The sequence below is a fragment of the Sorex araneus genome, chromosome X, assembly GCF_027595985.1.
Source record: "Sorex araneus isolate mSorAra2 chromosome X, mSorAra2.pri, whole genome shotgun sequence".
NCBI classification, from domain to species: domain Eukaryota; kingdom Metazoa; phylum Chordata; class Mammalia; order Eulipotyphla; family Soricidae; genus Sorex; species Sorex araneus.
In genome coordinates this window covers 229707391-229721025 of record NC_073313.1, presented here as the reverse complement: position 1 = coordinate 229721025, position 13635 = coordinate 229707391, and the positions used below count along the sequence as shown (strand labels likewise).

At 39.4% G+C, this 13635-nt stretch overlaps 1 protein-coding gene across 4 annotated transcripts in view; it reads left to right on the top strand.

The window, feature by feature from the left end:
- ANKRD44 (ankyrin repeat domain 44) overlaps positions 1-13635 on the top strand; it is a 341805-nt gene that overhangs the window by 307482 nt on the left and 20688 nt on the right. For all 4 annotated transcript variants that reach the window (XM_055122139.1, XM_055122137.1, XM_055122138.1 and 1 more), the window contains exons 18-20: positions 5743-5944; positions 11142-11229; positions 12742-12859. In XM_055122139.1, coding sequence (XP_054978114.1) covers positions 5743-5944; positions 11142-11229; positions 12742-12859 — 408 coding nt within the window. The remainder of the gene's footprint in view (positions 1-5742; positions 5945-11141; positions 11230-12741; positions 12860-13635) is intronic.

Sequence of the window (13635 nt, the reverse complement as noted above, 5' to 3'; positions counted from 1 at the left end):
CCAAATACACAATGAGGATGATAACTTGGACTTCAAGGGATTCTAAATTTTAAAAAACAATTTTAGAAAAAAATTTAAAACATTTTTTGTCTTACCTTACTAAGTGTGGTAATAACACTTTCTCAAAAAAATATTAACTGCTTCAAGAATTCTCACAGTAAGCCCAGAATCCTCTCCTGGGACCTCTGGAGCAATTAACTTAATAAAAACCCAGGACACATTATTTCTTAGGTGGAAGCATCCTAACAATGAAATAGAGCCAGATGTCTACAAACCTGGACTTCCATAAGAAACTTGCCCTGCCCTGAGTTACTCTTTCTTGGCTGAATGATTCAAGTCTCTAGGGTTATCAGCCGAGTAAATTTCATACGCATTTCATCCACTTGAAAAAATTAAATCCAGAAACAAGACTATACAAATGAAAAGCTCCAGCTGTCGAGATTTCCAGAAGGACCCATTGTTTCGTGAATTCTGTGGAAATCCTCAATCCTCCTCCTTCTTGCCCTCATTTCTTAGATAAAAAGTTCATAAAAATTAATTATCTTTAATAATACGTAGATTATCTAATGGCATTTAAAAAGGGGATTTCATAAAGCAAATTCACGATGTTTAATTGCAACCGCCAATAGAGACTTGAACTATGCTGACTATTGGAAGTTAAAACTTTAATATTCTTTTGGAACCAGAATAGTTGTACTTTGGTATGATTGCTTCAGAAATCATTGTGTAATTACCTGCTAAACATCTGGTTAGGGTATGAATAGAAACAAAAATAAAATCCTTTTCTTCACTTGCTGCTAACTTGAATAGCTTTCCTGATTACTTGAGACTCAGATTTCAAAGCTTTATTTTCTTATTTTTTGCATAATCCAAGAATCATGCAAATGCCTATAGACAAAAATCTTACCTCTAACCACATAAAATAGAATTGTTTTTATGATAGGGTAGTTTGTTTCTAGGGTTAAACTCTAAAATGTGTTTCTAGGGTTAACTCTAAAATGTGAAGGTTCTTGCATAATAAAGAATCTTAGTTTCCTCATTCCCCTTAAATTGCCCTGCCGGTTTAGTTTACATAATTGTATGTCTTGAATTCCACACAGTATTGCTTATGCATATGAAAATCTGAGTGCTGCAAGCTAAACTAAAGGAAGAAACGGGATAATTCTATAGGTAAATCTGACCTTTCAACCATTCTGAGGATTTAAAAATGCCTGGTGTAGAAGAAATTAATTTTGAAGCTTTCCTAATTATCAGCAGGGTTCGTTTCATTTTATTTTTCATATTAAGGCTCTTTAACTTTATTACATGCTAATGGGTTAGGTTTCTGTTGTGAAGATTAAAGACGAAGGTACAGAAATCTTTTGCACGGGTGAGATATTAAGCCCGTTCCTGGGTTGAAATGCCTGTGATGTGATGGCTATTCTAAGCAGTGCTGATTCTTTCTCACCAGCTTCCTTGCTGTGTGTATTTCCCTTTCCCCAGCATCTTCTCTTTATTAAGTCTCATTGTGTTTAGCCACTGTGCTTTGCAGATCTGCATGCAATTTAAAAGTTGCCTGCTCTGTTTCCTTAGGCCAGATCATAGTGGCAGAAATTAAAATGTTTATTTGCCCTAATGGTCACTGCAAAGAGCATTAGCATCTGCCTTTGTCAACCTGGATCATTTCCCTGGAGTGTGAAGTTGCCATTGCTACATAAACTGAGTCAGTTACTGCAGGTCAGTTTACAATGGGTGGATGTGTTAGGCAAGGTCGGTTTTCAAATAAACAACAGCCATTTCTTCACAGGAGAATGGTGCTCTCAAGTTGATTTAGTATCTCTATGACCTGAATAAATAATGGCTGGAGCTAGGTGATTCCTATGAGTCTTCAGTATGCTCTCCTGGTTTGGTGCACATTTGAAATGACTCAAACTAAAAAGCTGAATGAACACGTCTATCTGTTGGAGCCTCTGAAAAGCCTTAAGCCAGTCTTTGGGCCAGATGGTTTACTTTTGAGTCCCACCTCAGCATATACATGTGATTGTGACAGACATCGGCATCATCTCTGCCTTCCATGTCCTTTTCAATAAAATGGAGATAATAATAGAACCCAAACCATTGCTTGCTGTGTCTGTTAAATGAAGTGCTACTCATTTGTGGAATATAAAAATAAAACCATGGTATCATACTAATACCCAAGGACAGAAGAAACAAGGGCCAGGAGGATTGGTCCATAGTTGGAAGCCTGCCTCAAGTGCTGGGGGCGAAGGCAGTTGGGATAAAGAAGGGACCATTATGATAATGATAGTTGGAAATCATCACTTAGAATAAGAACTGCATGCTGAAAGTAGGTAAAGGACCAAACATGATAACCGCTCAGTTCCTGTATTGCAAACCATAATGCCCAAAAGCAGAGAGAGAGGGAGAGAGAGGAAGAGAGAGAGAGAGAGAGAGAGAGAGAGAGAGAGAGAGCAAGAGAGACAAAGACAGAGACAGAGAGGCTAGAGGGGGAGTAGGTGGCAGGGTGGGGATACTATCCACTGGTGGTGGGAAATGTCTACTGGTAGAGGACTGGGTGATGGAACATTGTATATCTGTGTGTCTCACAGTGATTCATTAAAAAAGGGAGGGTTAAAGTCCTGGATGCCTAGTTAGCACTTGCTTTAGAATTAAGTTAGAATAAAAGTTTGCATAGTAAGGATGGAATCAGAAGGGTAGGAATGCATAGGAATGTATTCTGTCTCTAAAATATAGTGTTTGTAAAAAAATCGTGGTCTACAAGTTCATCTGCATAATTCTGCCTTCCTCTTCATGGTTCTGGTTAAGTTACTGTTTCTTTTTTTAAGTAAAATAGTTCTATTACAAAATTATGAGGGGTTGGGGAGAAGAGAGGAGAGATGTTAATGAATGATAGAACAGGAGCTTCTGTAGAAGGAAAAGTGCTGAGCACACACTTCTCTGGTTGAGAAGCAGGTGACCAAGATGGAGAAGTTAATTTATCTCCTTTTGAGAGCAGGGTTTTAGGATTCTCACTTGATATTTGTTCTTCAGCACCTGCGTCACTACACATAAGGACAAAAGTATTTTGTTTAAAAATTGATTCAGTGGAACTACTGGGAAACGTGGGGAGTTGTCTAAAAGCATAGATCTTAGTGGTGACAGATTCTGGGTTTTAGATCCTTACTGAGCCAAGTGATCTTTCATGAATGAATTCACATTGCTTGTTTGGTTTCTTTTCTCTTCAGTTTGTAAAAATGAATGTTTCCCAACAATAAGTGGTGTTCTGGAGCTAGGGTGCTCAACACAGTGTCCTCAACAGAGTTGTTATTAAATATATGTATACTTTTACCACCATTGCTTATAGATAATAGTAAATCATTACATTTGTTTATTCATCAAGTTATTGTTGAGGTTCTTTTACATGCCAGGCATGATTCTAGAATATTAATATGGAACAGATATCAAGTACTACTAAATGCTGTGAGGGTCATATGAAGCAGCACAAGTGGAGTGTGTGGAGGTAGAGTGCCATTGTCTGTAGGCTCCCGGAAGTTTGCTGGGGTTCTATAAAGCAGAAGTACCAGGAAAGATTATGTGGTTCTCTGAAGAAAAGTGTTCTCTTTCTTTTTAATGTTTAATTATTTTTATTAAGGTATTCACCATGATTTGCAATTTTATTCCTATTTAAGTTTCAAGCACACTGTGTTTCCGGCACCAGCCCTACCACCAGTGCCCACTCCCCTCACCAGTGATCCTGGAAGCCCTTCCCCCATCTCCCAGCCCTGCCTCCTTGATGGGCATGTTTTAAGTTTGGTGGTCGGAGCTTGGATATTTTCTTACATGTAGCCATTTTAAGTTTGATAAATTTTGGTTTTATTGTTTTGCTCCCCCAAAACTGAAGTGATAGCACAGCGGGTAGGGCATTTGCCTTGCACGTGGCTGACCCGAGTTCAATTCCTCCATCCCTCTCTGAGAGCCCAGCAAGCTACCAAGAGTATCCCGCCACACGGCAGAGCCTGACAAGCTACCCATGGCGTATTCCATATGCCAAAAATAGTAATAACAAGTCTCACAATGGAGACGTTACTGGTGCCAGCTGGAGCAAATCGATGAACAACGGGATGACAGTGCTACATGCTCCCCCCCAAACAAAAATGATCAGGTGCCCCTGCAGCCTGTCTCTAGCCTCAGCCTGGGTCTGATGGTTCAGTGAGTTCTTGGAGCTGTCAGGGCTTCCCCCTGCAGCTCTATGAACTTAACGGACTCACATGTGCAAAGTATGTGCTCTAGCCTTTGAGCTCTCTAGCTCCTGTGCTAAGCATTTTTCCCCAAGTAACTGCATGAATAATAGCTCCAGTTAAATAAATAAGCAAATAAATAATTCAGAGATTCAAAAAACAGTAAGGGAAAAGCTATTCTCCCCTTCTCTGTCATACTCCTTTTTTCACTAGTATTAACCAACCCTTTTCTCTTTTATTTTCATGTCTTTTGGCTTGTGTGTGCCTAAACATTTTTTAAATCTTAAAGATATAATGGACTATAGCATAGCACAGCACGTAGGGTGTTTGCCTTGCACGTGGCTGACCCGGATTCAATTCCTCCATCCCTCTTGGAGAGCCCAGCAAGCTACCGAGAGTATCTCGACCGCATGGCAGAAACTGGCAAGCTACCCGTGGCATATTCGGTATACCAAAAACAGTAACAAGTCTCACAATGGAGATGTTACTGGTGCCCACTCGAGCAAATCAATGAACAACGGGACAACAGTGCTACAGTGCTACAGACATAATAAAAATCATCTCTCAGGCTATGAGTTTTGCTTTTTTAGTAAGATTTCATACCCAAGCAGAGTTTAGAACTTCACGTTAGGTCTGAAACTGGTCTGAAGTAAATTTCCAAAATTGTGTCTATGTTTTCATTACAAGCAATGGAAGAAATAAGAGAGAAAGGAAGAAGCATCAACTGTGTACCAGACATTAAGCAAAGCCTGTGCACTTTATCTCTTTTCGTCTTCCTTGGCAGCTAGCTTTTATTGCTTCTCATAATATAGAGAAACAAACTTTAAGTGAACTTGAACTTAGCCAGAGTCGTATGATTATAAATTAAAATGTTTAACAATAAGAACGATATGTATATCTCTGCAGAATTACAAAGCTCATGATGTTATTAGTAATTTTTTATTTTAGTTTTAATAAAAAAGTATCTGGGAAAAAATCTATTATGCTGGGGCTGGAGTGATAACACAGCGGGTAGGGCGTTTGCCTTGCACGCGGCCGACCCGGGTTCGAATCCCAGCATCCCATATGGTCCCCCGAGCACCGCCAGGGGTAATTCCTGAGTGCATGAGCGAGGAATGACCCCTGTGCATTGCCGGATGTGACCCAAAAAGCAAAAAGCAAAAAACAAAAATCTATTATGCAATCATGTTTGGAACTAAAGCAACAAAAGACTGTTAGTTCGTCCAGCTCTTATTAGAATATTCATATTTTAAAATGTAAGAATATGATGATACATTTATGTCTCTGGAGCAAATTATTTGACAAAAAGTAAAGAGGGTGAGGAAATGTATATATAGCTGTGAGGTTTGCACATTATAAATTTTTAGGCTAGCTCTCTGGTTTGCCTATGTTTAAACAATGATCTCAAATGTCTTTCTGATGTGGTTGGTGGCATGACCTCTGTCTGTGGCCCAGAGGCTTACCCACCTTGAGCAGTTGTGAGATTTGAGGTAAGAGCACTTGGGTCTTTGGTTCTTCTTTTCAGGCCTATAATGGGCATCACCAAGCCTTGGAAGTCCTTCTTCGGTCACTGGTGGACCTGGATATCCGGGATGAGAAAGGCCGCACTGCTCTGGATCTGGCTGCGTTTAAGGGACACACGGAGTGTGTGGAAGCCCTCGTCAATCAGGGCGCATCCATCTTTGTGAAAGACAATGTAACCAACAGAACCCCGCTCCATGCCTCAGGTGGGTCTTGCTTGTCACGACTTTGGGAACCCTTGTTTGATGGCCCATGTATAAGTTTGAGTAAAAGGATGACAGCTCCTTTTTCACTCCAATTTTTAAAATAACCATTTTCTTTTTATATTAGATATAGCTATTCTTTGCCAAAATGATTTTTTTGCCTACTCTTAAACATGAGTGTACTTCTCTTGCCATAGAAGCCCTGGTATTCCTTTTTAATCACTTCATTATATTTTTTTAGAGTTGTTTTAAGATCACAGCAAAATCTAGAGGAAGGTACCAAGATTTCCCATGCTCTCCCTGCCCCCTACACATGCATAACTTTTCTCTTTATCAACATTTCTCACCAGAATGGAACATTTATAATTTATCAACATATTATATGATGAATCTATATTGCCACAGTCATCCAAAGTCTATAGTTGACTTGGTGTTGTGCATTGTGGACAAATACCACAATGACATATGCTCATCATTATTGTATAGAACATAGTATGGTACTAAAACCCTGCCCTAAAAAATTGTGTGTGCACCTTTTGGCCATAACTCAAAAGAGCATTCAGGACTCTTGGTCAATGATGAACATAAAACTTACTGCAAAAAAGGGCAGGTATAAATATGATTTTAGTCAAGTTGCGTGGAACAAACTCAGAGAGTGATTTACAACATTAAAGGAATGAGATTTTAGGTCTGTGTTATAGAAGGAGTTGTCAGACAACATTCTTTTTTAGGAGGAGGGAAGCTTTTTGGGTCACACCTGGCCATACTCAAGGGTTACTCTTGGTTCTGCACTCAGGAATCACTCCTGGCAGTGCTCCAGAGACTACATGGGATACCAGTGATTGAACGCAGGTCGGCCACATGCAAGGCAAACACACTCCAGCCCCCAACAACATTCTTTTATTTGGGGGGGGGGTCACACCTGGCGATGCACAGGGGTTACTCCTGGCTCTGCACTTAGGAATTACTCCTGGCAGTGCTCAGGGGACCATATGGGATGCTGGGATTTGAACCCGGGTCGGCCGCATGCAAGGCAAACGCCCTACCCGCTATGATATCACTCCAGCCCCACCAACAACATTCTTATTGGTACATTCTTCTCTACGTTTAAAGGACTTTGACTCTTGATACATCAGATGTGAAAAAAAAAGACTCCAAAATACATGTATATATCAGAAAGTAATTTATCCTTTCTAGGATTACTCCATTGTACATGAAATAAAACAGTGCCTAGGCCATTCTATACTTCTACAAAGATATATAGAAAATACAGAACACTTTTTAGCTAAACTAAGGCATGCATACATACCTTTTAGATGAGTAAAGTCAGTGACATCAGCCTTTGATCAGGGAGATGGAGTCTTATGAGGACAAACAACTCTTTTTCAGTGAACTAATTGGGTCTATTGAGGATTCAAAGAAACAAAGAGTTTTTTTCCAAATATTTTATCATTCTCATTACTTGGTGGAAAAAAAACCCACCAATTTTTGATGTTTTTGCCTTTGCAGAAATATTTCTGTCCATAAATTTTTATTTCTAGACCACTGAAGAAAAAGAGTGTGGATTTTGAGGGGGGTGATTGTTGCCTAATTATTTAAAAATACTTGTTCCTAGAAAATAATTCTTGTCATGAGGTTCACAGTTGTTTATCGGCTTAAATGATGGATTCTTATTTCCCATCTGTTGGTCTTTTTACTATTCTTGGCATTATTATGAAGTTTAAATTTAGTTCTTTTTTTTTTAAAGATCAGTTGCCTACTATTAAGGAAAGCATCCTGCTTTAGTTTCCATGCACTTCCTGACAATTACAATAGGCCTGCTTTGATTTTGGAAAATCACCCTGTGAGTAGGTAAACAATGAAAAATAATCATTGTCACTCATTCCCTGCTATGACGTAGGCTGCAGTCCAACAGAGCCCCCTGGTGGTCAGTGAGATTTCCTCCTTTGGATTTCCCTCATGTCATTCATTAAAAAGACACAGGCTGTCTTTTGACTCCATACTCCACAAAATGTCTGCTGTGCAGAAGCGTTAGCCTGTGCTTTGAATATCTGCTTTTCCAGAATCTTTTCCAACTCATTTGAAAGACCAATTTTTGTGGCTTCCCCCATGAGTACACTGAGGAGCAGGGCCAGGATGAATATTTGATGTTTGGGCACAACAAACGGTTGCAATGATTGCGTGGTCTTTGCACAGCTTGGAAAATTGACCAGGGAGAGGCTGAGCTAGTCTGGTCTTGACACAGAGCTTGACATTAAGGAGTTGTGAGCATCCTTTCGCTAGAAGGCAGTTGTGGGGTCTATACATGTAGCAATCAGGAAGCAACAGGAATCCTAGTTTGGTTATAAGAATTAACCAAACTAGATCTTTGGGGGATAGAATATTTGCATGCATTCTTTTGCCTTGCTTAAGAAAGTTTCTGTGGCCTTCCCCTTTTGTACACACACAAAGTCTGTTAATGGAACAGGTGGCATGTTTTTCAGCGCTGTAGGTAAAAGTGATATACACTGAGGTCATTTCTTTTTCATTTTTTGCTTTGACCCAAAATCAAAATTGTTAAAGCTGTTTTCATTAGAGTATCTAAAATATGGGGTAGAGTGATAGCACAGTGGGTAGGGCATTCACCTTGCACGTGGCCGACCCGGGTTGGACTCCTCCACCACTCTGGGAGAGCCTGGCAAGCTACTGAGAGTATCTCACCCCCATGGCACAGCCTGGCAAGCTACCCATGGCATATTCGATATGCCAAAACCAGTAATAACAAGCCTCACAATGGAGAAGTTACTGGTGCCCACTCAAGCAAATCGATGAGCAATAGGATGACAGTGACAGTAACAGATCTAAAAAAATAACAAACCAAGGACTAGAGAGATATTATAGCAGGTAAGGCACTTGCCTTGCATGTAGCCAATGCAAGTTCAATCCTCAGGCACATATTTGGTCCCCTGAGCACAGTGTCGGGAGCAAACCCTGAGCACTGCTGAGTGTGGCCTAAAACAAGACCAAATTAATACAGAAAACTGAACCAATTAAAATAAGCTATTGCTCTTTTTTCAGGAATCCATTGCCTATATTTCTTAACTGTTGGTCTTTTGATCATCATCTCCTTTGAAGCCTATATTCTACTTCTTGCATATTCCACCAGCGGTAACAGATTTAGTATTATTTTCTTAAACAAAACACACACAAAAAATATTATATTGTCTGTTCACCAGTCTACAAAATTTTCTCCTGAGATACATAAATGGAATGTTACTGATAATGAGCTGAATACATGGTCTACAAAATGTGGTCATTATTCCTGTAGTTAATTTGAATAGTGTTGATGAATGTGAGCTAATTCTGGTATGTGACATCCCTGAAAAATGTGTTCTCGTTAAATTAGCATTCTCTTGTGACTGGTGCGCAACAAAAAGAACTGTAAAACACAGTTCTTAGAAGAGCCTTTATCATCCTAACAGAGCTGCATTTATTCCCATCTTCTCCACTTCCATAATGAGGCAAATGCAATGTATTTTATGGTGCTGTCATTGTTCTGAGAGTAGAGAAAGTCACACTGGAATTTTATACACATTTGTTCTCATCTTACTCCCTGGGTGGAAAGCCATGTATATTGGAAGACTCTGGGCTCCATTGAGTAAGGAAAAGAAAGAACCATACCCAAGGGGATCAGCCTCCAGTGAGGTTTTCTTTCCAGCCTCCTTGGTACCAGAACCTAAAAGAAGCACTTTGCCTAGTGCACATAACAACACATGTGTATATTACCATCCTGGCCTGACCAGCTAACACAGCCTTGGAGCCACATTGCCAGTCCCATGTGGTCTGCTGGGAGAGGAAAATTAGGGGGTGAGGGGACAGGGAATGCCAGCCAGTGACTAGAGACAGGTGAAGAAGGTGCCTACAGAAGGACAGAGACTTGACATTGAAGACACAGTAAGGACTTGTGGTTTGAGAGACCAAGGTGTCCTCTGGCCGTGGAGGGCTCCAGTTTTAAAGTGTTTTTTTTATTTTTCTCAATATTTTTGTGTGTTTTGTTGGCAAATTTGCTGTTTTGAAAGGTATTTATGCATAGTGCTGAAATGCTGGCTAGTGATGCTAAAGTAAAAGGAATCTATGTTGGGTTTGGGAAGAAAATACACTGCATCTGAGATATATCTCAGTCTAGCGTGCTGTTGGCCATGAGTTTAATGTTAATACATGGACAACATAGATCAAATATGTTTATTTTTTAGTAGAAGCATATATTTGGTAAGGTTATGCATTGATTATTTGATGAAAATATGAGCAGAAGCTTATACAACCCTGTCTCCCCTAGAATAATTTTTCAGTGTTGCTTGATTCAGTGGTCCTAGTGACTTTATAGAACATAATGGACAGCAATGTCTGTTCAGAGGAAGCATCTGATTTACACTGCTTGTTGACTTTGAAGTCAGGATGAGGGGAAGAGAATCGGGGCCCCACAGGGACATTTAAGACTGAAAGCACAAACTATTCATTGTTATTGAGTGGTACTAATTGTGGGTGTTTGTTATTTATGATTGTTTCATTTTCCAAAAGGTAAGAATCTAGAGAAGGACTTAGTCTAGGAAAAATGCCAGTCAATAAGCAGTGAGCCATGGCTCGTGTCATCTTTCAGGCTTAAGAGTTTGCTTTAAGCCACCTGGAATCTTTTAGAACTATTGCTCCAAGATGTTCTTCACGGGGAAAATGAAAGGGCTGGGGAGGGCATGGCCTGTTTCGGTCTGGTCTCTTCCCTCTCTCTTCCCCTCTTCTCCTATTTTATCTTATATCCCTTTTGTTCTTTTCTCCCTCCAACTCCTGCTGTTTCCTTCTTTTTATAAAGGATTAGAGGTGGGAAGGCTGGTAAGAGGATAATAATACTGAATAAGGTGACCCTCTTAAGAGTAACAAGAAGAAAAATTAGAAAGTGGGGAGAATAATCAGCCCCCTACATGGAAATAAGTAAGGGTATCATGTTGAAGAGGCAGAGAGAAACAATAGAGGAACCAAGGAAAGAAAGTGACAGCCCTGTAGAAGAACGTGGAAGATAGATGAGTAGCATTCACATCTGGGAGGCCCAGTAGCAGACATGACTGGAAACCAGGGGTAACAGTCAGCAGCAACTGAAAACCACTGAAGTCCAAAGGCATTTTACTTTGGAGAGATGAGTATAGTGTTGATCCACTATTTTCTTTTTCAGTAATGAATGGTCACACGCTGTGCTTGAGACTATTACTAGAAATTGCAGACAACCCAGAAGCAGTTGATGTGAAAGACGCCAAAGGACAGTAAGTGTTCTCTCACCTGGCCTAGGCCTGGTGTTAAATCATAACAGGTAATTGGCTAATTTAAACAGATAATCAGTTCATTTATTAAACAGCTGCAAAAACTAACTGCTGAGTTCAAGATCCATGGTACATATTGGGTAAAATTTATACATGAGATATATGTATAATCAGCAACAGTGAGGTGGCTTTGTATTGGTATATTTGTGTGTGTGTGTGTGTGTGTGTGTGTATCCAAGCAAGGTGTGGGGGTGGGTTTCTTAGATAAAAGGAGCCAATTTTTGTTTAAGTTTGTTATTTTTTGTTTGGGGAGGGTCACACCAGCAATTCTCAGGGCTTACTTCTGCATTCTGTTCTCAGGGATCACTCCTGGCAAGCTCGAGGGACCATATGGGATGTAGGGGATTGAACTTGGGTCAGCTGTGTGCAAGACAAGCACCTTAACTACTGTACCATCACTCTGGCCCTGAAAATGAGCCCATTTTTGTTATATATTCAGGCCTTTAAAATATTTTTAGTAGGTAGAGTTGTACAGTTACCTTAGCCTTCATCAAGAAATTCTGTTATAAACTTATTTCCTTCCCCCTGCCGCCATATGTATTTTTAATAAAAGTGGTTGTTTCCTAAGATAACCTATTAACCCCATCCATCAGGAAGAAATTCCAATATGTTTTTCAAAGATAAAATAGTGACAGACTCTCTCAGGTCCTATTCTTGAGATTTCAGGTGTGAGATACGTGAACATAACTATCAATAAAATTGCTTTTGCTCTCCAGTTTCAAAATACATGAGCAATCTAGAAAATTGGCAAACTATTTCAATCCATGTGTACCTTTCTGAAGCTCTGCATTCCCATTTTAAATTCAATGCCATTAGGGTGCACCTCAAGAAGTCATTTAGCCTTCTTTGCGTGTTTTCTCTTCTTTAATTAGTTTTTCAAAGCATTTTCTATTGGTCCAGTGTCTTCTTACATGGGAAGGGGAGAGTAATTTTTCTTCAGGTAGAAGATTCTGTATGGAACCTTACCTTCTGGTCCCCAGTTCTCTGTTCTTTTCTCTAGACTTTCCAGATTTTTCTTTAAGAAAGTAAAGCTTAGTTCAAAAGAAATCTTGAATAGAACCTAACTCTGCCCCCCCAACTGACCCTCACCAAATAAAAACTATGAATATAGAGCTGTTCTGATAAAATCTGGAGGCCTTTATACACAACTACTCCCTGTCTAATTACTATTTGGTAAATTCTTGATAGTTCTAAAAATGAAATAATTCGCAGAATATCTTAAGGAAGGAACTTCTCCTCCCCTATGGATATTGACCATTCCACTGACATCATTCATTCCACATGATCATTAGAGACCAGATAGCTAGCTCCATGTAGCATATAACAAGCTGGGGACACTCCTGAAGTGTAAGCAACATTTCAAGGAGAGATTGAAAGACAAAACGACAAAACAAGGCCCTCCAAGAATAAATGAATATTTTTTAAATCTTAAAAATGCCTGACTTCCTTCCCTAGAACCCCACTGATGCTGGCTGTAGCTTATGGACACATCGACGCTGTTTCGTTGTTACTTGAAAAGGAAGCAAATGTTGACGCGGTTGACATCATGGGCTGCACAGCCTTACACAGGGGGGTAGGTACAGTCGCCTCAGGCTTCATTAAGAAATTTTGTTATGAACTTCCTTCCTTCCCCCTGCCGCCATGTGTATTTTTAGTAAAAGTGGTTGTTTCCTAAGATAACCTATTAATCCCATCCATCAGGAAGAAATTCCAATATCTTTTTCAAAGATAAAATAGTGACAGATTCTCTCAGTTCCTATTCTTGAGATTTCAGGTGTGGTAATAGATACATGAACACAATTATCAATAAAATTGCTTTTGCTCTCCAGTTTCAAAATACATGAGCAATCTAGAAAATTGGCAAACTATTTCTTAAAGCATAGAGAAGAAAATCATAATGACCAGTGATCCTGGTTCTTGAAGATAACTTTTTTTGCTACTTAGAATATCATGTATGTATAGATTTGTTTTAAATTAAACAAGAAACAACAATGTGCCTCTTGGAAACTGCTTTTTTTCTTTAGTGCTTAGACATTTCCCCCTGCCATTTTATTTTTCTGTCCCATAAATTTTAGTCTCCTACTGTGTATGGATGTCATAATTTATTCTAATGATTGCCTCCTTTTGAATAGTCATGCTCTTTCTGATTGCTGCAATTACTGATGGTCCATTCCTTCCCTGAAATGTGTATGCAACTGAGTTAAGTACACTGTGGGAAATTCTTCATCTATAGATTATGTATTGTTTTTAAAACATGGCAAACTAAATGAAACAAAAGCAGAAATTATAAAACTGTTCTTGAAGAGTGACAATTAACACTATAATAAAGACAAAGAAGAAGAATTGTTA